Here is a 27,807-nt window from a genome sequence, read left to right as displayed (position 1 = left end):
CGGGGGTTTTGAGGCTGTTGCCGGGGGGTTTGGGGGATGTTCTCGGGAGTTTGGGGGCTGTTTACATGGGGTTTGTGGCTGTTTCCAGAGGTTTGGGGCTGTTCCCGGGGGGTTGCAAGCTGTTTACAGGTTTTTGTGGCTGTTTCCGGAGGGTTGGGGTCTCTTTCCAGGGGTTTGGAGCTGTTTCCGGGAGTTTGCGAGCTGTTTACAGGTTTTTGTGGCTGTTCCCGGTGGTTTGGGGGGTCTCTTTGCAGGGGTTTGGAGCTGTTCCCGGGAGTTTGCGAGCTGTTTACAGGTTTTTGTGGCTGTTCCCGGTGGTTTGGGGGGTCTCTTTCCAGGGGTTTGCGAGCTGTTTACAGGTTTTTGTGTTTGTTTCCGGGGGGTTGGAGCTGTTTCCGGGAGTTTGGGAGCTGTTTACAGGTTTTTGTGGCTGTTCCCGGTGGTTTAGGGGGTCTCTTTGCAGGGGTTTGGAGCTGTTTCCAGGGTTTTTATCCCCTGAGGGAGGAGCGGGGCGGGGCGGGCCGGTCGCAAGGGCCGCGGTGCCGTTAGCAACGGCCGCGCGCAGGCGCCGCGCGGGGCACGCCGGGAGCGCCGGGCTGAGGGCGGGCGGGTCCCGCCGAGACCCCGGTTCGAGGCGCGGCCCCGGCCCCGGCTGCGCCGCGATGAACGAGGCGGTGTCGCGGCAAACGCGGGAGACCCTGGGGCGGGTGATCCGCAAGCCGCCGCTCACTGACGCGCTGCTGAGCAAGCCGCCCTTCCGCTACCTGCACGACATCATCTCCGAGGTGGGTGGGTGTGAGAGCGGGGTCTCCCCGGACTGGGCGGCACTGCGGGGAATGCCCGGAGTGTTGTGTAAATCACGGGCTTTTTGGGGCGCTGCGTGCCTTTGGGGGGCTTGGAATAGGAAAGTGGTAGGAAAAGGGGGTCATGCTGGCAGAGGCAGGGTTAGGTGGGGTTTTGGGAAGGAATCGCTCCCTGTGAGGGTGGGCAGGCCCTGGCACAGGGTGCCCGGAGAAGCTGTGGCTGCCCCTGGATCCCTGGAAGTGTCCAAGGCCAGGCTGGACATTGGGGCCTGGAGCAGCCTGGGACAGTGAAACATCACAGACTCACACAATTGTTGAGACTGGAAAAGTCCCCCGAGATCACTGAGTCCAGCCTGTACCCACTGCCCACTTTGTCACTATCCCTGTGCACTGAGTGCCACGTCCAGGCGTTCCTTGGGCACCTCCAGGGATGGAGGAGACTCCACTCCAATGCCTTTCCATGAAAAATACATTTCCACACAAGATTTATTGAACAGAGGCTTTAAATGTTCTTAACTTACCCCATTTCTTCTGGTTTTTAGGTGATCAGAGTGACAGGTTTTCTGAAAGGACTTTACACCGATTTTGAATTGAAGTCAGATAACGTCAAGGTGGGCATGGGAGTTCCTTACTTATTTAGCTCTCAGTGTTCTTTGCAAATTGCCACAAGGTTCTTCTGGTCTTTTCTGTGTTCAGCATCAAGGGCCTGTTGTTACTTCTGTGAAGAAGTTGTAAAAGTTCCTGCCTGTGAGTCTATTATGCATTCCATGGGGTGAACACCTATAGTTTTGTGCACAGCTAGGTTTTAAAGAGTCTTGTGGTCTCAGCAGAATCCATGGCCCTAAATATATAGCTTTATATATTTGTGTATATAGTATTGTCTTGGTTTGGAAAGACAGGTATCTGTCAGGGAAAACTGGAGTTTCCCTTGGAATGGAGAATGTAAAAACCCCCTACCTCCAAATTATTACAATTTTGCAATTAGAAGCTTTCAGGCAAAAATATGGGAATAGGAATAACAGTTCTTTACTAGGCATATTAAAAATACAAATGCAATAGTACAAAAAAACAAACAAGCAAACACACAGAAGTCCTAGAAAAGCCTGACAGAGTCAGAGATATGACCTGACACCCCGTTGTCAGGGTGTTGGAAATCCAGATAAGTCTTCCTGGAGTAACAGATGTTGTTCTGTGAAGTAGAGATGATCCTGTAGAAAAAAGGGTCCAGTGCTGGCGAGATGGGTCCAGTCTTCCTCCAAGAATTCAGTGGAAAACCGGCAGACCTGGGGTCCCTGTGTCCCCATTTTATCTGGGTAGGGAATGGTTGGCTCCTCCCCACTGGGTAGTGTACCTCCCAATGGGATGAGGTGATGTTATCAGTCATGTGAGAGGCCTTGAATGGCCCATTCACAGGTGATGTCCCTCGGAGGAGGATGAGTGCAGGAAGAGATAGGAAGGCACTGCCTTATCTCATATTATCAGGTGTCCCATTAACAGAAGGCATCAGCCCTCTTCCCCCCCTAGAGTTACAAGAGATAAAGAACAATATCTCCCAAACACTTTCAACAGATGAAAATAGAATACACATTTTTGGTTATCCTTTTCAACCCAAGACAGGTATATAAATATATACATTAAATATCCGTGTTTAATATCCCGGGAGTCACCTGTCTAGGATTTGCATTCCACAGTAGCTTTATTGCAGTATAAAACTGGCCGATTACTGAAAGAGGAGGCTAATACTATTACTGAAAACTCATTTTCTTAAGTCCAAGGGTGACTTTACTCTCCATTTCCTGCTTTCTGCTGATTTTTGGCTGAGCTGATGCCGAGTTCTCCAACTCCCAGCCTGATTTGGGAGCTTTGGTTGCTGATTGTTGGCAAACAGAGCAGTGTTTGTGTGTTGCCATTTAGGCAGCTGATCCCGTGGTGTTTGTTTAACGTAGCAACTGAAGTGTGAGCTCTGTGAGCCTGACTTCTCATCCCTCCAGCCAGTTCCTGCACGTTTTAGTCACTGATTAATGTGTGTGTTTATTTCTGTGACTGCTCCTACTGCTGTCAGGATAACTAAAATCAAGTCATTTATAACTGAATTGTTGGGTTTTTTGATAGTGTTCTTGTTGACCCAAAAAGCAGATGTCCCAGCAGCTCCTGAGCAGGTCTTTGTTGCATCCATGTGCTGGTATCTCTCTGGGAGTTTCTTTCACAAATTTCTTTCTCGGCCCATGAGCCCATGGGGTTTTCCAGAGCTCAGGCAGAGGAGATCAAAATCCTGGAATGTGGGGGAAAACGTTTCAACTTTTGAGTTCCTCTTTCCAAAACTGGTCAGGAGGAAGACTTGGCTGGTTCCTCACTGTGATCTCTCTTGGAGTTGTAGAAGATCAGGAGAATAATTTTTATCTTAGTGATCAATAAGAGAGAGCTGTAAAGAGGACTGAAATAATAAAGATTCCTTAATTGTGAGGACTTCTGTGAAATTTCACTTGGCTTTACTTGGCTTTACTTGATTTATTTGGTTTTCTAGTTTTTACTTCTGATTTTACATAATCATTGGAAGACATCATCTCTGTGGAAGGGCAGATGGGGCAGGTTGTTTGTGAAGTATAATTAGGGAACTAAAACAAATATGGTAATGGTGGAGATAAAAGTTTGTCTTAATTGCTCTTTTACCAGGATAAGGATTCCAAAATCAACTTCCTTCAGAAGGCCATCAATGCTGTTGTGATGGTGACAGGAGAGCCACTGTCAGTGAAACCAGCACGAGTTGTGGCTGGACAAGAGCCCGAGAAAACCAATGAATTCCTTCAGGCAGTTGGAAAGTGTTGCTTAAATAAGGTAGGACAGAATTATACAGATTTTGTGCACACAGGGAACAGGGAGAGGCAGAATGGGAATGGCCTCAAGCTGTGCCAGGGGAAGTTCAGGCTGGACATCGGCAGGAATTTCTCCATGGAAAGGGTGGACAGGCCTCGGAAGGGGCTGCCCAGGAAGGTTGGGAGTCCCCATGCCTGGAGATGTCCACAGAACACCTGGATGTGGCACCCAGTGCTCTGCCTGGTGACGAGGTGGGGATCAGTCACAGGCTGGACTCGACCTTGGAAGTCTTGTCCAACCCAAATGATTCTGTGCCTTAATTACCCCTCTGCTGTCATTAATTGCACAGTGGAAACACTTTGTCACCCCTTAATAACAGCAGATAGAGAGTTCATGATCTTTAGGAAGAGTTTGAGCCAGTTTCCCACACAAATGCATTCTGAATATTAAGGATTTAAATGTTCAGTGTTGTTCACTTTATTTGTTTGTCTTTTAGTAACTTTTATTAAACTTGAAGCACAAAATGGAGCTTCAGAACTTATAAAATTTTGGGGTACAGACAAAGTAGTTATTCAACCAGTTGCTCACCTTTGACTTTATCTCCTTTCAGTCAAATCTCTTAAGTGTGGAATGAAAATAATTTTTCCACTGTGCTTTTTTTGATTATGGAAATACAATAATGGAGAAATTTGATAACTGGTTGAAAACAACTGCAGGGGCTGTTCTTACACAGAATTATTGCATTCTTTCATGGAATTACTATGTTTTTACACTGAATTGTTACATCCTTAAATACTAATTACTACATTAATTATTTAATTAAGGAATTTACTCAATCCAATGGTTTTTCTTTCCTTGCAGCTGTCCAGTGATGCTGCTGTAAAAAGGGTCTTGGCAGGGGAAAAAGCTGATGCTAAAGGGAAACCTCCACTCTCTAAACCTCGAGATAAAGAAAGCAGAGAGCCCAAAGCAGAAGAACAAAAAAGCCATAGGGATAAAGAGGTAGCATTTCCTTTTTTGGGGGGGGGTACTGGAGTACCATGATTTACTTGCTTGGGGTTTTTTTTAGCATTTTTTGTGTTTGTAAGGTCACTGTGTGTTGGAATTAATTTTTAATGTTTGCTTTCTTTTTAGAGGAGAGGAGACATTGAAATTAAAGATAGAAGCCCCAGTAGAGAAAGAAAACCCAAAGGAGATTTGAAAGAGAGCAGAGAAAGAGAAAAGGAGAGGCATAAACAGAAGAATAATGAAGAGAGGCACAAAGAACTTCAAAGAGACACCTCGAAGGAAGGAGAAAAACAAGAGAGGGAAAGAAGCAAAAGCAAAATGACCAAACAAGGAAGAGAAACAGAAAAAACCAAAGGAAAAGGAGACCCAGAGAGAGGAGATGACCTCGGGCATGATAAAGGACAGGAAAGAGAGAAAAGACATGAAGGAGGAAGAGCTCTTTCCCAAGAGAGGGAAAGAAGCAAAAGCAAAATGACCAAACAAGGAAGAGAAACAGAAAAAACCAAAGGAAAAGGAGATCCAGAGCGAGGAGATGACCTCGGGCATGATAAAGGACAGGAAAGAGAGAAAAGACATGAAGGAGGAAAAGAAAAGGATAGACTGAAAGGAAGAGATAAAGATAAGGCCAGGGACAGAGAAGGAGAGAAAGACAGAGAGAGAGGAAGGGATCGGGGCAGAGAAAAGGATGGGGAGCATTTCAGGGAACATGGAAAGGAGAAAGCAGAGAAAAAGGTAATGAAAATGTTATTTTGGGGAAGAGCTTTCCCCACGCTGTGGTTGGGACTGTGTTTGTGCCAGGGGCCTTCCGTGTTTGTATTCCTGCTCATTCAGCAGGAAGGGACCTTGTTCCAAACCCCTGCTGTGGGCAGGGACACCTTCCACTGTCCCAGGCTGCTCCAAGCCCGGTCCAACCTGGACCTGGAGGTGTCCAAGGATCCAGGGGCAGCCCCAGCTTCTCTGGGTACCCTGTGCCGGGGCCTGCCCACCCTCCCAGGGAACAATTCCTGTCCAATATCCCATCCATCCCTGCCCTCTGGCAGTGGGAAGCCATTCCCTGTGTCCGGTCATTCCAGGCCCTTACCCAAGTCCCTCTCCATCTTTCTTGTTGGCTCTCTTCAGGTGTTGGAGGGCCTTTCTCAGAGATGGAACTGAATGGTCTTTAAGGTCCCTTCCAAACCAAACCAGTCTGGGATTCCTGGCTATTCTAAGGATTTCAAGTCCTAAACTGCCTTGAGAGCCACCTCTTCATTGCCTTTCATTTTGTTATTCTTCTATTTCCTCCTCCTCTAAATATTTCCTATTCTGCCATTCTAGTCTGTTAGTAGAAATTCAGGATTGATGGGCACCAAAATGCTTCTCTTGAATCTAAACTAGTTCATTTCTTTCCAGCCCCCAGATCCTGAAGAATCCACGCTTAGAAAACCACAGAGGCCAACTAAAGACAGCAAGTGCCAGCCAGACACTGAGGTTAGTAGTGGAGGAGGCCAGAATATTCAGAGTGTTGCATTTTGATTTGGGAATCTGCTCGAACACAATGTAGGGTTGAAAGGTAGGTAAATGGCAAGTTCTAGGGCTGGGAAATATATGAAATAGATGCTTCCCTGGGGGTTTTTTTGGGTGTTTTTAAAAATTTTTCTGACCTTCGAGGAAAAAAAAAGGTATACTCAATTTATTTCATTTTGCAGATTTTATTTCTGTGTATTAGTATTTTGGACATTTCTTAGGATCACAGACTGGTTTGGGTTGGGTAGGAACTTTAGAGCTCATCTCTTCCAAACCCCTGCCATGAGTTGTCTTTATTCCTCAGAATCTTTCCTGGAAAGCTGATAGGGTTTTTGTATTTATTTTTGAATTTTAGCAGAAGTTACTGTTTTGGAAAAAAAAAAGGGTCCAGTGTTGTTTCAGGGTCCATGTTTTGCAGCTGGAAGAGCAGCTCAGTGCCCCTGCACAGAAGCTGCTGCTGGTGACATGCCATTGTGCCTCCATCTGCTACTTCCTGATGACCTGAGGCAGTTTGGGAATTATGGGGCCACGTGGCCAAATATTGAAAGGGGGAGTCTTCAGTAAATGAACGTAAAGCAGCACAGGCTGAGGAAAAACCAGGCAGGATCTCAAGTGTAGCAGGAGTCTCTGGGTCCACTGACATTATCGTGTCTTCTCTATGAGATGACAAATTTATGGCTCTTCCTTGTCTCCGATCCACCCAAACTCTTTAAGTTATTGGCACTGGGAGGGAGAGCTTATAAAAGAGGGAGGGAGGGGTTTCTTTGTAGCCTCCAGCCAATATTCATGGCCAAGTCAAACTTCCTGCAGATTGGGTCTCTAATGGAAATTCTGAGCCTCATCCCAAACTGTCGTCGTGCTCTTGGGCACCACAATAATGCAGCAGGGCAGTAAAGTTTTCATTTCCCCTCCTAAGTGCTTTCGGGAGGGATTCCAAGGCTTTGGAATTATTACCTGAAATCCAAATGACATTCCAGCCTCTGCCTGCTTGCGTAACGGCAGAGGCTGCTCGCTTCTGAGGTGATAAAAACAAACTTCGGGGCAGAGCATGGCAAATGGCATCATTTTAAAGCTGTGGAAGGGAGAGATGACATGAAAACGTGCCCAGTGAATTCTGGGAGATGAGATAGTTGCACAAAGTGATTTAGAGGGAATTCCAGCAGGAAGTCATTGGAAACTGCATCTCCGGGATTGGGGTTGATCTTCTAGTCCTCCCAGGAGTTTCCCAGCCTTTATTTCCAGGGATTTACCCCAATTTAAGCAGTGGCTCCACTTGAGTCACTGGCAGGCAAAAAAATGTATTCAAAAGAAGGCAAAAAACTTTCTTTGCACATGAAGGAATCGTATTTTGTGGTCTCTGCTGCAGAATTAATAAATATTCAGCATCTCTCTTTAGCTTTTTGTATGTATTTTTTCTATAGATGGTTACAGAATATATATTCACTATAATAGAAGTGAAACAGTTTGAGGCAGTACCCAACAAGTCAGCCACTGTGTTTTTCCCCTCAGGATTAACCTCTTTAACTTTTTACTGCATTTACTTTAGAGAGCAGATGAAATTAGTTGAACGTTCTATACGTACAGCAAAGCTGTCACCTAAAGTTTAATCTCTGGCTTTGCTTAATGAGATTTTCTCTATTCATGCAAATCTCAGTTTTTCTTGCTGCTAATAATTGATGCCAGCTTTCAAATCTACTAGAGGCTGACTCCTTTTTGTTATTTAAATGTATTTTTCTGTTGCTAAAGAAACTCTTTGTGTTACCCAGTGTGCAGTAGTCATCACATGGGTATCCATAATTTTCTGGAGCTAGAAGAAAGCAGGGATAAGTAGGAATTAAGAGACATTTGGCTACCACATGGCAATCAGAAGGTGCCTCAAGGCTGGCTCTTGCATCCTGCAGTTTGGGATCAGGGTTGAGTTGTGTTCTGTTCACTTTCAGTCCATCTCAGGGAAAAATCACATTTAAAATGGCCTTTTGGACCTTCTAAATAATGAAGATCATTGTTATTTTGACTTGACAAAAGGTGGAGGAGGTCACAGAGCATCTGGTGCTGGAAGTGGCTGCAGAACAGGTAAATCACTTCCCCCCGAGGCCAAACACCTTGGAAAAGTCTCTTCCATGTTTCCCATGGCAGCTGGAACTCTTGGCTAAAGCTTTCTGTAATATCCTGTCACTTCTGGCCACTTGCAGAATGGGTTTGATTTTTGCCCTGCAAGCTCTATTGCTCTGGAAGTGGTCACTGGAAGCAGCCTCTAAGTCCTACCTAATGAACTTCTGTTCCTCTTGGAACTTACTTAGGTTATGTAATGAAACTGTGGAATTAAAAAAAGGAGAGCAGAGAGAATCATTCCATGGAAATCTGCAGGATGTGGCTCAAATATTTCTGTTCTGGAGCTGGGAATGTCCCTCTCTCTTTGGTGTCACTACATCAGAAATTAAGCATTTAAACTGCTTTAAAAACACAGATTTTTCTCATCTCTTTGTGTTTGAGAAGTTTTAATTTGCAGAATCTAACACCAAGAGAACATCATCTTGCGAGACTTTAGGTGAGGAAAAGATAATTGATGGATATTTTCCTAATAAATCTTACCAGCACAGCACTCAAATTTGCTTTAGCAAGTGGAGATCTTCCCTTGTATCTGGTTTGATTTATATAAAATTATACCTGTACATTTTATATTGTAGAGATGGAAAGATACCTCCTGGCACTGTGGATTTAATTAGAAGAAAAGTACTGTGGAGGGTTGATGGAATGAAATTGCTGTTCACAGACTTAATTCTTATTTATTATTACAGAACTATCAGCAGAGCTGATGAATTAGAGGGGGAAGTCACAGTGGCTTATTTTATAATGAGGTTTGAAACACCAGCAAACATTTTCTTCTGTCTTGAAGTGAAATTTGTCCTCTTTAAAGGTTAATAATGAGGACAAAGCAGCAGCCTGGATGGTTTGCAGAAGGCTCTGGATCCTTTCCATGTGGAAACATAATTACTCAGGATTGGGAAGCGTGCATGCATCCATCAAGGATTCCACTGTAATGTGTTTTTTCCAGGATGGTGTGAGATGAAGTGCAAGATTTCCCTTTAATGGCTCTGGTGGCTGTTTTTCAAAGTCTTGAAGGGGAATAATCTCTTTTATCTCCCTTTGGAAAACCCCCCAATCATAAATACTGGGGGCTTTCTGTTTTTGTGTGCTGCCATAGTGAGTAAACGTCAGCTTTCACCCTGCACCTGCTGCCAGGTTGCACATGTGGCTCCACAAAAATTCTGTTTGTAGCATAAATAAATGACCCAATCCCCTGGTGCAGCAGCCTCAGCACCTATTCCCAGCTCCCTCCCCACCTGTGCTAATAATGACCTCACCCAGATAGCTGCTGGGGCTGCAGTGTGCCAGATGTGCTCCTGATGGGGTGAGAGCTTTCTTTTCCCTCCTTCCACAGTGCTGGGCTTGTGGAGGTAATGATGAAGAATTAAAATTAGGGTGAACCTTGAAGATTGGAATTCTGTCTGTTTTTCCTTAGAACATGCCAGAATTTCCTAAAGAGGAAAAATACTTCCTTCTGGTGGAAGGTGTCCCTGCCCAGGGCAGTGGGTGGAAGGGGATGGATGAGCTTTAAGCTTTAATGTCCCTTCTACTCAAACCATTCTTTGATGGCATAAAAATGGCAGATTTTGTGGTTCTCAGGTTATCAGTATGGACACTGGAGGTCTTTTCAAACCTTAATGATGACCAGTAGGGCTGACACAAAATCTTGAATGAAAACTGCAAAACAAAAAAGCACATAAGGAAGGAGATCCAGGGAGGTGCTAAACATATTTCAGGATTTTGGATAATAGGCAGGATTTTTATCCAGGGAAGTTGCCATTTAAGTAATGGACTGTGAAAGCCTGGTAGGACAATTTTTTAAATCCTTGCTTCTGTTTGGGAATGAAATCTAAAAGATTTTGCAGCAAGTTGAGGAGGAGCTGTGTATTTGATGCAGCTGTAACACAGAGGTGATTGTAGCAATCTTCGTCCTTTTTATTTCATGAGGTTGGATAATCTTAGTTACCATTTGGAAATTGTTTTTTCATCAAATAGGTTCTTGTGAAAGAAAACAGCTGGCACTTACCCAGGAAAAAATATCCACAGGCTTTGAGGGAAATAAATTCAGCATAAATATGTGGATCAATTCTTAGGTCAATATTTGCTCTGTATAATACTTAGAAAAGCAGCACAAGGAAATAAATTTTAGATATAATGATATAATTTTTAAATGTACTGTTATATAAATTTTTTGGCCTTTTTTTTGTTTTATTTTGTTTTTCCAGAATGAAACTCCTGCAAGGATATCAAAGCAGCCTTCAGCAAAAGGATCAAGGCATCACTCCAAGCCTGGAGGAGAAGGTAACCACAGGGAGGATATTGGTATTTCTATCAAATATGCTGCAGGGTTATTGAGTAGGAATAGCAGAAATACTTAAATATCCCTGTTTATTATTGTCAAGGTTTGGTTTTGTACTCCCAGCCTGCATTTGTGAATGCAAGAGGCAATTTTCCTGCCTGGATTTGGGCTACAGGAAGTGAGATTCTCTTCAGTTTGCTCTCGTTCCCCATGCACAGTTGCAGGTACAAATTCAGCCTGCTTTTGGTAATTTCTGTGTAATTACTCTCTAAATGAGCATTTGGACTTGTATGCAACTATTCCTGACATTTAACATTTGCTAAGTGTTTACAGCTGAGTAAAGTGAAGGTTTGAGCCTTGAAATGATTTTTATTTGGTTTAATATGCAGCTGGCCCAGGCTTTCCAAATAAATTATTTCTCTGTGGAGGTGCTTCCTTGCATTATGTCACCAACTCTTGTAGTTCAACCTTTAAATATTATATTTACACACTGACTGGAATGTGGATTATCTTCAGAATACCCCAAATATTGCGCATCAGGAAGAAAGGAATCTTAGCTTAGCACTGCCATCCCTTTATGTAGGAAACCAAGAGGAAGAGCCTGGAGAAACTCCTGGATAAGGAATAAAAGTGCTTGGTACCCAGAGCTCAGACAACAGCAGTGGAACTGCAATTTCTGTCTGTATTTCAGTACCTGTCCCCCTCCTCTTATTTCAGTGATTGACCCTAATTCCCTTTCAGTGCTTTGTGACCCTGGTATCTTAGTCCCAAAGAAGAAGTCACTGTACATAAATCACTTTAATGTCTCTGTTCAGAAAATTCAGTGACACCTGTGAATTGATGCCTGTTAAAAACAGCCAGTTCTGGTTAAAAATTGGTGCTGTTTAGACTAATGAAATCTTCATATACTTCATTTGCCAACCTCATTATTATTAATTTATATAATGAGATCATGCATTGCTGAGTGTCTTCCCAAGCACCCTTTTTTTTTTTTTGGGATTTCTGTTTTAGGTTTCCATGTGTCTGAGGCAAAATACTGGAGTTACATCAGTCCTGCTTTCAGGATAATGAATAGCCCTGTTTGGGCACCGTAAATATCTTGGAAAAACCCTGGCACTTGGGATCTGAATGTGTGTTAATTTAGGAGCCTCATTCAAGTTGGTGCTAGAAAATTGGAATTTTTATGTCACATCTCCCGTGCTGTGAAGTTTGAATAATTTGGCAGCTGAAAAAAAACCCTGTCTGGATTTCATTAAAACTGCAGCCTTATTTTACTACTCAGTGATCCTTAGCTGATCCTATAACTTCTTTTTTTTCCCAAGATTTCAGTATTTGTTTTATATGGCACTAAACTGCAAGGACCAGACACACCCCATTTATGGAATTGTCCCTTTAAAACCAGAATCCAGTTTTCCTTATAAGTTTAATACAGGGAATGACTTTAGGGTGAATATTTTAAAATACTCTTCTTTCCCTGATGCAGCACTTGAATTTTAGTTTACCAGAGCCAGGAATATTTGGGGACATTACCCCTCTTTATTTTCTGACTCAGTGGGACTGCCATAAGTGAATAATGCAGAGGGTAGGAGAACTTTCTGGAGCTGTGCTTGATGCATGTTGCACACCAGTGATGATGATCAGAGCTTTCTGTTTTATCTTCTATTAATTAGAAATAAATCAATGTACAACAGGAGGGAATGTCTCTTCTCCGTGAAATGATAGTTTATACTGAATGTTTCAGCTTTCAGGAGTTCAGTCAGCACTCATTTAAAAAGTCTTTGTGCACCTTGAATGTGATTTATTGACACTGAAGAGGGTTTATTAAACTGGGTAGCTCTTAAAGAAATCCTAGCAGGTATTTAGCATGGCTTTTTATTTTGAATTTTTATTGGCTCTTGGGTTTCATTTGACCATAAACTGGTTTGTTACGGGGGCTGTGGACACGAGGAGTGTGGCAGATGGATTTCAGAGGATGGTGCTGCTGAGCTGCAGGAGAAAAATGAACCAGGCTTTGCAGAAAAATAGAAAGATAAGGAAAGTTAAAGTGTGGCTGCCATGGAAAGCCCAGCTGGAGTGTTTGGGTGAAATCCATGCAGCTAAATGATGTAAGGAGGGTGATTTACACTTGATTGAACTGCTGCCTTGTGTTTTAATCACATCTGAGTCATACTTTGCCTTGAAAAATGTCCATCCCCTGATAAAGCAATTACTTAGATTTTGTTTTTCCTGTTCTTCCGTTTTCCAAGAGGCAGATGCTGCACCTGAATCCCTTGGTGACTTGTTCTCTGTAAGAAGTGAATCTTTGCATGTTGCCTTGATGTGCAGCTATTTGGGAGTCTCAATTGTTTGCATTTTACAGAATTCCAGAGGAAAATTTCCATCCCTGCATTCTTACTTCTCCATTTCCCCCCCAAGCTGGATATAGCTCCCAAGACATGGATTTGTATCCAGCTACAATACACATGGAGCCATGGAAGCAAAATGCAGGAGTAGGAGCTGAAATTGCAGTAAAAACTGCATTTTTGTTCCCTCCAGATCCACGTGCTTCAGCTGGTTGGGAGGATGGATCCCATGGATGTGGGAGGAGTTCCCAGCCCACCTTTGGCCTTCAGGGCCTCGTGGCTGTGGCAGCCTAATGAAATATGGATAAGTGGCCAAGACATTTGTGTGACCTTCCACAGCTGGGAGAACTTCCATGCAAATTCCCTTTCATCTCTTGGAGCTGTCTTGTCCTTTGGAATGCATCTGGGATGGAAAATAAATTGATGTTATAATTGGGATGGATGTAAGAGGCGTACCCCCAGGTTCATTATTGATTTGGACTGGATCCCCTGGTGGTGTAAGAACCAAATATTCTGAATCAGAAAAATAATGAAGGTTGGAACAGATCTCCAAAATCATCAAGTCCAACCTATATCATCGAGCTCAACCTTTATTTTATTGACTGATCTTGATTTTCAGCTTTATTCACCAAGGCACCGTAAACCCATCATTATTTAGGTTCAAGACCTTTAAGATCCCAAATCCAAGCCATTCTATGAGTCCAGGATTATAAAACATTGTTTATTAGCTGAAATAAACTGATTTTCCTGGATCTTTTAGAGCATTGTTTCTGTCTGCTTCAGTTATATTGTTGCAGAGCAATGAGGCTCTGTATCCCAATTTTCCTGGCCCTGGGAGTAGTTCCCAGGTTCTGGATGTAATTCCTGTTGTTTGCTTCATGCCTAATTAACTTGATCAGATTGCAGAATAAGTAGAAATTTTCTGAAATACCAGTGTATTTGTCATTTACAGATTAATTTAACAGAGACTCAGTAACATTCCAGTGACAGAAGAGCAACATCAAACAAAATTGAAAACTTTTAATGCAAGAAAGTGCTTTTTAATAAATCAAGCCCTTCTCTAATGCTTTTTGCCCTTTTTGTGATGCACTATAGAATTTTTAAACATAATTGGGTAGAGTTTAGATGCTTTGAGTAGACTCTAGTCAAGGAATAGTCACCTCAACCAAGAATTCAGTAGGAGAAGATAAGAGTTTAGGGAAAGAAAAGCATCGAGTGAGCTGATGTCATTTTCACAGAGGGGGGAATTTCACAATATTGAGAAACTTTAAAAAATAAAGAAATGTAACTGTTTTTTTCAATGCAGTGCTAAGATTCTAAATACTGTCATTAAAAAATGATGTTTTCCTAACCCAGTTAAGCCCCAGTTTTATGTTGTTTTATTTAATAGAAGGAGAAGCGGAGAACGTGGATCCTGAAAAACCTGAAAATGGGGAAGCACCTCCTGATGTCCCACCTCAGCCTGCCCAAAGGTGTATTTCTATCCTTTATTCCGTTCTTCATCTATAAACTGCTTCCATGGAATGTTAGTAAAATTTTTGAGGAGAACACTGCATTTCCTCTGTGCATTCCATAAGGATGGTGTTATGGATTAGGTGAACTTGCTTTTTAATTTGAATGTTTGAATTTTTTATTTTTTTTTCGCTCAGCAAAGGCTGTTGTTGCTGTGTCACTTGTGAAAATGATTTTTCCCCATTCCCACTGTTATTCCAGGCAGGTTCCCCGTCCTGGCAGTGTGAGGCCGGCACCTCCGCGAGTGAAACATCGGGAGAGCACCGAGCTCTTAATCCCAGAAAGGTGAGGGATGAGGGAGATGCAGAGGGGATGTTCCTGGGAGCACATCCTTCCCAGCTCCTCTGGCATCACTGGTTTGGGGTGGTCACCTCATGGTGGGGACATGTGGAGTTCCCATCTCTGGAGTGTCCAAGGAAGGCCTGGGCGTGGCACTCCACGTGCCGTGGGTGGGGATTGCTCACAGGTTGGATTTGGAGAGCTTTTCCAGCCTCAGTGATTCTGGGATTCTGTGATCTTTTGATGGTTTTTAGTTGAGTTTTGTTTATTCTAGATAGATCTCAGTATTTCCATTCATTCCCCTTTTCCTTGTGTCCCTGACATGAGTGGCAGCACTAAAGCAGCCCTGAAGGTGATCAGGGAGCAGCAGGTTTCTGATGAGGAGGACGAGCAGTTCGTGGTGGAGGCAGCAGTGCCCCTGCCAGAGATGCCAAAGGTCTGTTCCTGTTGCAACTTATGGAACCTTTTTCCATATTTTGTTTGGAATGTCCAGCCTGGAGAAGAGAAGGCTCCAAGGAGACCTCAGAGCCCCTGCCACGGCCTAAAGGGGCTCCAGGAGAGCTGGAGAGGGACTGGGGACAAGGGATGGAGGTACAGGACACAGGGAATGGCTTCCACTGCCAGAGGGCAGGGGTGGATGGGATATTGGGAAGAAATTCCTGGCTGGGCTGGAATTCCCAGAGCAGCTGTGGCTGCCCCTGGATCCCTGGCAGTGTCCAAGGCCAGGTTGGACTTTGGGGCTTGGAGGAACCTGGGCTAGTGGAAGGTGTCCCTGCCCATGGCAGGGGGTGGAATGGGATGAGCTTTAAGGTCCTTTCCCACCCAAACCATTGCATGATTCCCTGACTTGTTGAAATACCCTCCAGCTGAATATTTTTGAATAGTTCCATATGACAGCAATGCCAGCTTTTTGCAACTAAAGTTCTCTTCCTGCATGTGTAGGAGCCAGAAGTGGAGCTGGTTGAAGATCAAAAGCATGGTACGTTTGCTTTTATCTATATTTATACAGATCCAGAATCAACCCTTGGGTTTTAACCAAGTGCTGAACACTTGAAATGCTGAAGAGAGCAATAAAATCCCTCCTGAAGGAAGGGGTTTGCAACGTTTGCAGGAAAACCAACTTATTTACCCAGGCTTGTTTTCCTGTGCAGCTGGATTTACAACTGTGTTAAGGACACATTTTCTATGCATCCTCAATGTCAGCAGGATATTATGCAGAAAATTCTGCATAAAGCTCATAAATTAACGTTTCTTCAAGTGTCAGGTACAGCTTGTCAGCTCCGAGATATGAGGCTGGATTTAAAGACAAGTTCTAGAAAAGCTTGGGAGAAAAAAGGTCAAATAACAAATACCTTGTGTGTCAGTGTTTAAAACACAAAATAAAATGCTGTTGCTCTAAAAATTGTCTGCATTAAAAAGCAAAACAGTTGGGTTTTATTTTATTGTCTGAATGTTTAAAACTGTTTAGTGTCCATCAATGCTTAGAAAATTCCTCGGTTTTTTATAGGTGGGCTGGTGAAAAGAATCCTAGAAACAAAGAAGGATTATGAGGCATCACAGAAATCACAGACCACAGACAAGGTGAGGTGGCAATGGCCTTCAGAGAATGGGAGCTTAAATGTTGCAATTGTGACCTTTTTCTTTGCTTCAAATGTTTTATTCCATGTATGATCAATGTCATGTCTTGTCTTGCTTACGTGATTTTTTCCACAGCTGAGAAAGGGACGATAGGTTTTTGTTTTGCTGGGTTTTGTAGGGCTTTTTTTCCCCATTTTGATCACTTAGAAAGTGTGTGGGAAGGATATAGAAGTGATCACAAACCAGAAGCAAAAACTTGAACCTCGAAATTTGAGTGTCTCCCTGTTACAACAGAGAGCTCTGGTTTTGTCTGCCTTGCAGAGCTCCTGGTATGAGAGGCAGCAAAGGCAGGACACTGAAATGGACTCTTCTAATCCCTTGGCTCCATGGAAAATTTCTAAATCCATTTTGATGTGTTGGGGAGAGGCACTGAGACACTGAAGTGATAAAAGTCTCATAAAATTAGACAAGTACGTGATGTTTTTGGGAGGTGAATGCATTTAATGAGCTCTTATATCTTCCAATCACGTTTATTTTAATCTTAATTCAGTATTGTAGGGGTTTCCTACTTGTATTCTTTTCAGGGATGGTCCATTGCATTTGAGACCAGCTGTTCACAGAGCTCTGTGAAATCAATGGTGACTCTTGAAGACTCTTGAGGCAGACTCCTGTCTGCCTCTTTTGGCAGTGATGGAAGGGATTTTGGCAGTGAAATTAGGTGATTCTTTTCCAGCACACTGAGAAAGTTGAGATGGCAGATCTGACTCTTGGGGGAATATCCTCCTTTCTGAAGTTTGGGATTGGCTGAGATCCAGGCCTGGGAGAAAATTCCTGTCATGTATTGCAGGGGCTGTGGTTGATGAGCCCAGGTAGGGTTAGGTGGGATATTGGGAAGGAATTGTTCCCTGGGAGGGTGGGCAGGCCCTGGCACAGGGTGCCCAGAGCAGCTGTGGCTGCCCCTGGATCCCTGGCAGTGTCCAAGGCCAGGCTGGATGGAGCTTGGAGCCACCTGGGATAATGGAAGGTGTCCCTGGCTATGGCATGGGGTGGCACTGGATGGGCTTTAAGGTCCCTTCCAGCCCAAATTCCTCTGGATTCATTCTGTAACTGAAGAAAGCGAATCCTTCTAAAAAGAGGAGAACATCTTTAGATTGCTGCCCATAATCTGTTAGGAGTGGTTTTACCTTTACCCAACTTGCTGAATTGCATCCATTTATTAGAAATGTGCTTCCTGTGGTCTCTGTGGTCACTGAAACACCACTGCCTGCTTGGCATGAGTTTATTCCATGGAAAAATTTGCCTGCTTGGCAAAATTCTGCCTTTAGAGAATTGTTTGGAGACAAAGAAGGGTTCCAGGTTGATTCTGCTGTTTCTGCAGCAGCTCCAAAGCTCACTCCTGAGCTGGCACTTGAGCCCAGGCCATGCAGCTGTCCTTGTTCCTGGGTTTGTAACTAGATGGTGCTGTTGGATCATCTGTTCCCAGGCTCAGTTTGGGAAGAGCATTAGGAATTCATTAATGCTGTCTCTCAACACTCCCTCACCATGGGCTGCCCTGTTTGGTGGTGTGTCCTGTCCAGCACTGGGCATGGAACAGGATAATGGGTGAGGATTCACACAGTCACATGGATTTCAAGCTCAGGAAGCTTCCTCTTGTGGCTGTGCTAAATTTTCTGGCTGGCTTTTTACCCTGACTGAGAGAAACAAGCTAAAACAGTCCCTTTTTAACCCCTTAAATATTTTTAAAAGGCCAATTGTGACCCTCTACAATCACCATTGAGTCCCATCACTGGTTTTCAGCCCCTGAAACATTCATTCAGTGCTTGTTTGGCTTTTATTGCACTTTTGAAGCCCTGCTCTGCATTAGCAGTGCCGAGAATAGACAGCTAATTCTGGAAAAAACCTGCTGACTTCCTAGTCCATCACATGGAAACCTGCCCAAGCTCCTGGAACACCATGGGATCGTCTGTCCAAGCAGCTGGCTGCTACTGCAGGAGGTTCCTTTGCTGCTACTGCTTTTCAGATTATGGTGTGGAAGATCCAGAGAGGAGTCTAGTTCTCCTGAAATTGTGATCCAGACAGGAGTGTGGTTCTCCTGAAATTGTGATCCAGACAGGAGTGTAGTTTTCCTGAAATTGTCATCCAGAGAGGAATGGGGTTCTCCTGAAACTTATACAGAGGGAAGTGTGGTTTTCCTGAAATCGTGATCCAGAGAGGATTCTAGTTCTCCTGAAATTGTGATCTGAGGGAAGTGTGGTTTTCCTGACAGCAGAGTTGAATGGAAAAGATGATTAAAAATGTTTGTGGTGTGTGACAGGCACTTGACAGTTCAGAGAACAAGAGCTGGAGACAAGATTGAATCCTGGGGAATGATTTTAGAGAATGAAGTTGCTGTGACAGTAAAAGTAAAAAAACCCAAATTTCCAATGTGGCCTTGCCTCTGGGAATGTTTCTGTCTATTTAATTTGTTTTCCATCAAATTCTCCAGGAGAAATATCTTCTGCATCAGGATGCAACTGTATTCCAAACAGTGTTGTGCTTCACAGAGTAAAATTAAAGGTACTGCCATATTTTTGGAGTAAGGTGTCAAAAAATCCAGGGAATACTTGACAGAAAACTTGCTTTGGGAAGTTCCATTTTCCCTCTGTCAGTCACTGGAATGTTCATCTTCCCTCATTTGATTAAATGGTTCAATACATCCAAAAGAAATGAAATATTTTCCCACTTCTATTCATTAGTCTTTAAAGCCTTGATCTTCTGCCAGTTGGGAAAATGAAGAGGGAAAAAATAGCAGGCTGAGTGCTGGAACTTTTGGTTAATACATTATTAACTCCAGTATTCAGCAAAAAAAAAAAAAAATCAATGGATCTACCTGATTATTGGGGATTAATCAACCAGAAATGAGGTGAAGTTGGTGGATTAATACTTAATCCAAATGTAGCACTGGTGCCCTCTCAGGGATGTTTCACACCTTCCAGCTGCTGATGGCTGGGGAACATTTATTTATGTTAAAAACATTCCTCCAGAACCCTTTCTGTGCTGTGTTTCCCAAACATGCATTTGCTTTTTAAGGCGTTTTAATAAAGGAAAAGAAGGGAGAAGGAAAGAAAACTGGGACTTTCATCATCTAGGTTTTGCATGTGCAGAAACTTAAAATAATATACACAATTTTGAGGTCAAACAAAGAGGTCATTCTGGAAATACACAAGATTTTTACTGCCTTGATTAGCTGTGTTCAGCCTAACAAATTCCTAAAAAAAACTTCCTAAATGTATTTGTTTAGAATCTAAGCCTCTAATGTTAACCAGAGAAAGAAACAGATGTTCCATTTTGTATTCCACTTCATTTATTTGACGTGTGGAAAAACGTAGGCAGGTTATTAAATAGCTGAAGCAAGTGGGATAACAGAATCCCCATCTTTGCACTACCAAAAGGGCTTCAGAAAAGCAGCAGCTTGGAGGCTTCTGGGAGGAACAAGTGGTATTGAATGGCTCAGCACCTGGGCAATATTAACTTGAATTACCAGTGTGGTACATTATGCACATTAGCTCAGGACAGATCCGAACAGAACAAACAGATTCTGTTTGTTTGAAGAGCTGCAGGTCATTGATTTTTACATTAAAAAACGACATTTTTACATTACAGCTCTGGGTGTGCCCTCCAGTCCATGCAATTATTGTGCTGTGTTAAGCAGCTGGAGTCAGAAATGCCATCAATGAGGTGCTGGAGGAGGCTCATCATTCCCACCACAGCATCCTGCCAGCTTGGTGTGTCCTCAGGAGTGCTGGCAGGGAAATGGAGGAGTTACCTATGGAAGGGTTTTCACCTCTGTGACATCTCTGTTGATGGTGAGGTGACGCTAATTCCGTGGGAGATCTCTGGTGCAAGCACACCGTTCCTCAAGACCAGGATTTTTAACCCAGCAGCTGAGCAGCATGGGAGCTCAGATGGAGAGAGTGTGTGCTCCAGGGTCCTTCCACTGCTCCCAGCTCTCAGGGAAGAAAAATGTGGCCCCAAGCAGTCATGCTACAAGCTGTGAACACAGGAACAGGGCTCTGGCCACTCTTGGGATAGTCCTGGTGTCAGGGCTCGTTCATGCCCCAAACCACAGAATTAATTTCCTGTGGGTGCACTGTATATCCCAGTGAGACAGCAGATGGATCTGTGGACATAAAGGCTGTGGAAAAGTGGTGAGGAAGCTGCATGGGAGAGGGTGCAGTGTATAAAGGACACAGCACAGGGCCTGCCACATCCTTCAAGGTGCTGGGTCACAGCCTAGGGGGGAGGAAGGTTGTTTAACACAAGGAGTAGGTTGATTCCAAGTCCTTTTTCACTAGGAAAGGCTGCACTTTCGGGAGGAAGAGGTTCTGGACACGGGGAGTGTGAGGAGAAAGGGAGCGCTGGGCAGAACTTGGCAGCAGGGTGGCATTGTGGGTGAATGAATGTGCTCTGCTGTCACTGATTACAGCTGGAATTGTTTCCTGGCTTGTCTGCTCTGGCTCAGGATTCACAGGGCTGGAACCCCTCTGCTCTGGAGCCAGGCTGGGAGAGCTGGGGGTGCTCATCTGGAGAAGGCTCCAGGGAGACCTCAGAGCCCCTGCCACAGCCTAAAGGGGCTCCAGGAGAGCTGGAGAGGGACTGGGGACAAGGGGTGGAGGGACAGGACACAGGGAATGGCTTCCCACTGCCAGAGGGCAGGGGTGGATGGGATATTGGGCAGGAATTGTTCCCTGTGAAGGTGGTGAGGCCCTGGCACAGGGTGCCCAGAGCAGCTGTGGCTGCCCCTGGATCCCTGGAAGGGTCTCCAAGGCCATGTTGGCCACTGGGCATTGGAGCAGCCTGGGACAGTGGAAGGTGTCCCTGCCCATGGCAAGGGTGGAATGGGATGGGCTTTGAGGTCCCTTCTAGGTCAGACCATTCCATGATTTTGCTTTGTGTGCTGAATATTGCCCAAAATACAGGAGATTTGGGAAACTGACTTCTTGCCAGGAAAGCAGGGTGGGTGTGTGGGCTGGGGTGGGTGAAAAGTCCAGCACTTTTTGGAAGGATCGAATGTGAACTGAAGGGAAAACCACCTTCCTCCAAAAAAAAGAGAAAGAAGATTGAAAAAAGCTTTCTTGAAAGAGCCGTTCTTTTTATTTTCTTGTGGTGCCTTCCAGCTCAGGAGTAGGTCAGACTGACTCTGGAAAATGCAGTGATAAAGAACATTGTGTCTCCAACTTCTTGGCCTGTGCCTGAACCCCATACCTGGCATCAGCAGAAAAAGCATCCTGTTCATTTGAAATGCTTTAACATTTACTGTTTCCCTCGTTTCTGTGAAAGAGTTTCTTATGGGGATCCCTGGTGGATAGTTACAATCTACTTAAAACACAGACTCTGTAAAAACCAGGAAAAGAAAACACCCTTTATGATCAAAAAATATATTTTATACAATAAAAAAGCACCCCACCTTGTTGGTTTTGCACTGGATATATCCCAGTTACTTGTCCAAAATGAAGTTTCTGCCCTGTCCTGTAGAAATAGGTAGGGGGAAATGGTGGAGCTCAATAAAACTGTGATTACTTGGGTCTGTTTTCCTAGTGGGACATAATAATAGAGTTAAAAGGGGCTGTAGAAACTATTAAAATGCTTGATGGATGCTTGTACTAATTTGATTCATATTTAAAAAACTGTTAATGAAAAAAAAAAGAAACAAAGGGGAAGGTATATAAAAGTAAGCAAATGCTGTTTCTTGAAATGCTGGTGGTTTCTGTAGTCTTGTTGATAATTTCCTCCTTCTTGATTAAAAAAGAAAATTCCTACTTTCAGATTCCTCAGGTCCCTGCACCCAAGTCCACATTGTGTTCTGCTCACATTGAGGTAATGGGAAAAGCAGTGTTTTTTCCAGGAGTCCAAAGTAAACATTTATCTTGGTGCCTTATGAAAAATATGAAGGAAAGGAAACGTGTTGGGCCTACAGAAGTGATCCAGCCTTTTATACGGGGATAATTTATTGATTCTGGGGCTGTTATGAAAGGGGAGTTCGCTGAGATGTAGGGCCTAATGAAAAAGCCTGGAACAATTTGGATTCTGGCGTTTTTCTCCCAGCTGAAACTCTCCTGTTACGCGTTTGTGCCGAGTGAGCAAAGGTGGCACTCAGGGCTCGTACCGCCCACATCGCTGGGTGTAGGGAACCATCTGCCACCATTCCTGAGATTTTAACCCACAGCTGGAACTGTGGAGCTGGGAACTGGCACTAACGGGTTTCTCTCCTCTGAATTATTTAAAATCAGCGCGAATTGGCAAAGCTTGAGAGTGTCACAGTGATAATTCTGAGCCTTGAGCTGCAGGATACGGAATCGTGGCTGTTCCATCCCTGGAATGTCCAAGGGCAGCTTGGATGGGCTTGGAGCAACCTGGGATCATGGAATGTGTCCCTGCCCATGGCATGGCTTGGGACTGGATGGGCTTTGAGGTTCTTTCCACCCAAACCACTCTAGGATTCTGGGATCTTGGTAGCACAAGTTTTAATGAGACAAAGAAAGAATGGATGGTGATTTTTCTAACTTGTGGGATGAGGGACACATTGTGCCCCTTGAGCTCCTGTGCCTTCAGGTTGGGAGATCTTTCAGGGGAGGAAATTCTTCTTGGATTTTTCTTGAAACCTGGGAGTTCTTAACACCACTTCAGTATCATGTAAGTGTTTCAAAGACACTTACAAATTCCACTTTTTTTTGTTTTTAAATAAACCTGTTGATGAGGTGTCTGAATAGTATTTACTAGATTTTTATTTCAAGTAGTATTTAATAGATTTTAGTGGTGTTTTGTTTCAGTTCTTGCAGTGCCAGTTGGCCTTGATGATCCTAAAGCTGTTCTCGAACCATGACAATCCTGTAATTCCATGACTGACTTTGGATGGGATAATATTTTCTCCTTTCAGTCTAACTTTTGAAGTATTCAACTGCACAAAGAACTGGAATTACAGGGACACTAGAATTAATTTTCAGTGTTTACTAATACACTTTAAGGAACTGATTCATCAAAAATATTCCAAGGTTTTTTTTTGTTTTGACTTGAGCTTTTCAAGCAGCTGTGTATTTTAGCCTGGAATATTTCAAATTGTGAGCTGGACCTGTGTTTACACAGCTATGTATTTATAGATCTGTATATAGATATATTCTGTATCTAAAGCATACAATTCTGGTTTGCTTCTTTACTGAATTGTGGGATTTTAATTTCTGTTTTATTTTTTATTTTGATCCTGTAATTCTCTGTGGAGGGAAGTGTGGCCACTTGGTCTGTCTAGGTATTGTAGAGGTCATGCCAGCATTACAAGGATGAGAAATAGAATCACAGAATAATTTTGGATGGAAAAGATCTCCAAGCCCTGGGGAACCCCACTGGTGACCAATCCCAGCTGGATGTGGCCCCATTCCCCACCCCTCTCTGGGCCAGACCATCAGCCAATTTTTATCCCATGAAGAGTGCACTTATCCAAACCAGGGACTGCCAGCTTTTCCAGTAGAATGCCTTGGGTTGGGAAACATTCCAAAACTTGGCATTTAGTAAATAGAAATGAAGCAGATTTTCACACACCAACCCTCAGATAATGGCCTGGCTAAGTCTTCTCCCTTCTGAGAGTGCTGTATGTGAAATAAATTCCTTATTTCTTGGCTGAGCCTTTGGATAATGGATGGCAGGAAGGAGAGTGGTGAGGGTTTGAAGCACTTAGCAGAGGAAAAACAAGAGAATATGATTTTTCCCTGGGAAGCTGTTGGATCTGATACAACTCTGCTGATGGACTGGAGGTGCTTGTCTTGCATGGTTCACTTCCCAGTCCTGTGTGGAAAATCCAGTGCTGTGGATTGAGCCATCCCTCTGGCTTTGGTGGAGCACAGAGCAGGAAAAGAGTCAGGATAGAGAGAGAAGGGTTTGAAAAGCTGTGAGATCGCAGCTCTTCCATCCTAAAGGACAGCAATGCATGGGTGGCTCCTGGCAAGTTCTGCCTCCTGTGGTTTGTGTGGTGTGGTGTAATGAAACACCTGCTGCTGCGAGGGAGGCACGGCCTGAACAGGAGGGAATTGGGGGCCGTGTTGTTTTTAACAGCTCAGCCAGTGCTCCTGAAGTGACTTTGGCAGTGAAGGGCATGGGTTCAGCAATGTTTGTCACTTTAGTCCAGTTCTTGATTAAACCTAATTAAACCACTCAAACATGAACTCCCAGTAAAGTCAGGAATCCGGCGTTTTCCTGCGCCGTGTGTGTGGCAGAGCACGGGCAGCAGCCCCGAGCGAGGCTCAGCCCTTGGATCTTCGGCAAAGGGTTTTCCTCAAATACATCTCTCTGTGTCCCCGAGTCCTGCAGCCAGCCCAGGGCTGCTGAAATGTGCTTGGCAGGAGGCCCTGCAGCCTCCAAAAAGCCAGCTGAGCAAACAGCCCCCAGCTCGCACAGGAAGCCAGGCAGTTGGGAGGGGGACAGGAGGGGACAGCGGGACAGATTTCCTGTCCCAGCACTGCCACTTCTGTGTTTAGCAGGAATTGTGCCTAGGAATTGGCTCACCCTCTGGTTGGGGTGGCAGGGAAAGGCCTTTGTTGTTGTCTGGCATAAAATAAATGACCAAAATGGTTTTAAATAAACTCCACTTCAAGCTCTGTGTGTCTGGGTTTGGGAATTCGACCTGCAGGAGTGTTGGAAAGAAAAAGGAGGTTGTTTTTCTTCACAGGGGAGAAAATTCCAGTGGGCTTTTCCTTAATGGCTTTGCTGGAATAAGATTATTCCAGTGTATTAGCAGTGTGGCATCACTTTGCTCTTTTTACAGCATCCTTTTGCTCCTGCTGGCTTTACTTCTGGAGCAAACTCTGAGTTTGACTTGCAGTGAGTTGAGAGGCCTCAGGAGCTTCACCACAGAGACTCTGCTGGCTGCACATGAGGGAAGTAGCACAAGCCCAAATTCCTTTGGAGTAGTGGAGTTTATGGAGGCCACACCTGCAGCCTGTATGGCTTTACAGGCGTGAATAGGAGTGCAAGGCAGGGAATAAGCATGGGCTGTTTTAGCTCTGAAGTGCTCTTGTTAGGAGCAGCATTAGGAGGTGGAAATCAAGACATGGACAGTGGAGGGAGAGAAGCATCTTGAAGGGGCTGATGCAGAGAACTCAGAGGAGGCTGTGCCCTGGAACTCCCACACAGCAGCAGAACTTGCTGCTGTTTCCAGAGCTTGCCCAGAAAGCTGTGGCTGCCCCTGGATCCCTGCAAGTGTCCCAGGCCAGGTTGGACACTGGGGCTTGGAGCAACCTGGGATAGTGGGAGGTGTCCCTGTCCATGGCATGGGTGGGATGGGATGAACTCTAAGATCTCTCCCAACCCAAACCATTCTGTGATTCCAGGATTCTTCTCTTCCATTTCAGACTGTCATAAACACTTCTCCGGCTACTTCCCAGTTTGCAGTCTCCAAACATCCTTCATTCAGCCTGCAGCAACAATTTTCCCTAATTCTGATGCTTTCCCTATTTGTCCCTCTTGTTAGGAGAAGCCAGTTGTCTCGGAAACATCCAGGAAGAGGGAGAGAGACTTGGTAGCCAAAGAAATGGAGGAGCTGCGGGTTTTCATTCAGAGCGTGTGCCAGCATGCCGTGAGTCTGGTCAGGATCATGGAGTACCTCCCGGAGGACATTCGTGCCATGAAGAACGAGCTGGACATGTGGCGCCGGGAGAACAGGGAGCTCACGGAGGCTTTGCAGAGGGAGCAGAGGTGAGTGTGGCCAGGGACAGCTGGCCTTGTCTCTTGAGACAGATCTTAGGGGCCCTTAAAACTTACAAACAAGGTAAATATTGAACCCAGAGCAAGAGTGGATTCCTAAATCCCAGCCTGCTCTTTGTGCCATGGGTTCATCGTGTTCTGGTGTGAATGACACCAGTTGTTGAAATAGCTTCTTTGGCCTTACGGGTCTCGCCTCTGTGTCTTTACACCCCTTGAAAACAGAATGTCCCTTCCAGCTGTGTGTTCTGTGATCTCAAACATGAGGTAGAGATCGATATTTTTGGAGCCATATTCAGCCCAGAGAGCTTTGCTGCTCCCTGAATCTATGTGCAGAAGCAGCATGGGGGGATTCTGAGCTGAGTTCTCTCCTGGTACAGTGTATCACAGGTGAGCCCCGAATCACCACAGTGAGGCACTTCCAGTCCTTCAGGACAGGATTACAGAGCAGCAGCCATGGAAAAGACAATGTGTCCCACATGTCGTGGGATTGGGAAGCTCATCCCCCTTTGCTTTGCTTCTGGGACAGACACTTGCAGGATCTCAGTGAGGGAATACCTGTGCGATTCCAAGTGATGCCTTTAGTGATTTATGTGGTGGAAAGGAGGGGAAAACCAAAAGATTTGGAGATCTGAACTTTAGGTGGTGAGCCCTCGAGTGACTGGGTAATTCAGAATGACAGCAGGCTCCTGCAGACTGGCATTTCCTGGCTGTGCAGTGTTCCTGAAGTTAAGCAAAATTATGAAAAATTATCATTAAGATGCAACTTGTGTTCATTAGTGTAGGATTTATGAAATTTCCTGCTAGTGTGGCATTGCATGTCCTTGTCAGCAGTTCCTGATGGCTCCTTTTCTACATCATGGAATCATGGCATAGTTTGGATTGGAAAGGACCTTAAAGCTCATCCACTGCCACCCCCTGCCATGCCTAGGGACACCTTCTGCTATCCCGGGGTGCTCCAAGCCCTGTCCAGTCTGGTCCTGAACACTTCCAGGGATCCAGGGACAGCCACAGCTTCTCTGTCCCTTGTTTCAGAGTTTAGCAGAAAAACCAGATGAGCCAAGAAGTGATTTTTACTGTTGAATTATGGGTGGTCTCCTCTGAACAATATTCCCCTCTGTCCATGTTATTAGCTTTGTCTTTGTGCTTTTCATTCCAAACTTTCCTTCAGGAAGGGTGGGAACAACTTAAAGGCCAGGCTGGAGGGGGCTTGGAGCAGCCTGGGAGAGTGGAGGGTGTCCCTGCCCAGGGCAGCGGGTGGGACTGGATGGGCTTTAAGGTCCCTTCCAGCCCAAACAATCCTGGGATTCTGTGATTCCATTAAATACTTTGCAGCCTTTCAGGTATTGAAATGTCCTTTCTTGGAGGGTTAAAGAACCTGAAGCAGCTTGAAAGTTTCCAACAACATCAGCTCCTTGTGTCTCTTCCAGTATCACAGACGGCGTTCTGGCACCACTAAAAGCTGAACTGGCTGAACTGGACCAGCAGATTGAAGACCAGCAAGACAAGATCCGTGCTGTAAAAGCAAGGATTTTAAGAAATGATGAAAAAATCCAGGAGATGATTCTTAGCATAACCTCGCCTTCAAGAAAGTGAAGAAGAGGGAAAAGAAATGGCAAGAGCCTTGTCACTGACTGATTGCTACCAAAAAACCAAAACCCAAATAGCAGATATGCCTTGTTGAGATATAAAATGTTTAGGGACCAGAACCCTAAAAGTTATATAAAAAAACCCATTATTGACTTCTAGATGTTGATATTATGCAGGTTAAAATTATATTCACTTGAATGTTCAAGTTCAGAGTTGTTCAGAATGTTCTCAGTTGCAGAATTATTAAAAGAACTTGTTTGTTTAA

The 27,807-nt window shown here is 44.4% G+C and overlaps 1 protein-coding gene across 2 annotated transcripts; it reads left to right on the top strand.

The window, feature by feature from the left end:
* The first annotated feature begins 559 nt into the window (after nt 1-559).
* On the top strand, nt 560-27,807 carry TRAF3IP1 (TRAF3 interacting protein 1). 2 transcript variants are annotated; one of them, XM_063399993.1, is made up of 14 exons: nt 560-785; nt 1,346-1,414; nt 3,477-3,638; nt 4,479-4,619; nt 4,752-5,357; nt 6,015-6,092; nt 10,442-10,517; nt 14,248-14,329; nt 14,571-14,654; nt 14,976-15,084; nt 15,591-15,627; nt 16,156-16,229; nt 25,723-25,946; nt 27,383-27,807. In XM_063399993.1, the coding sequence occupies exons 1-14, from the start codon at nt 663-665 to the stop codon at nt 27,546-27,548; spliced, it is 2,031 nt and encodes a 676-aa protein (XP_063256063.1). In that variant the 5' UTR covers nt 560-662; the 3' UTR covers nt 27,549-27,807. The 2 variants fall into 2 exon arrangements, with proteins under 2 accessions (XP_063256063.1, XP_063256065.1); XM_063399995.1 differs by having other exon boundaries at nt 561-785; nt 14,982-15,084.

The sequence above is a fragment of the Prinia subflava genome, chromosome 6 (genome assembly GCF_021018805.1).
Source record: "Prinia subflava isolate CZ2003 ecotype Zambia chromosome 6, Cam_Psub_1.2, whole genome shotgun sequence".
Taxonomy (NCBI): Eukaryota; Metazoa; Chordata; class Aves; order Passeriformes; family Cisticolidae; genus Prinia; species Prinia subflava.
This window is presented reverse-complemented; position numbering and strand designations above follow the sequence as displayed.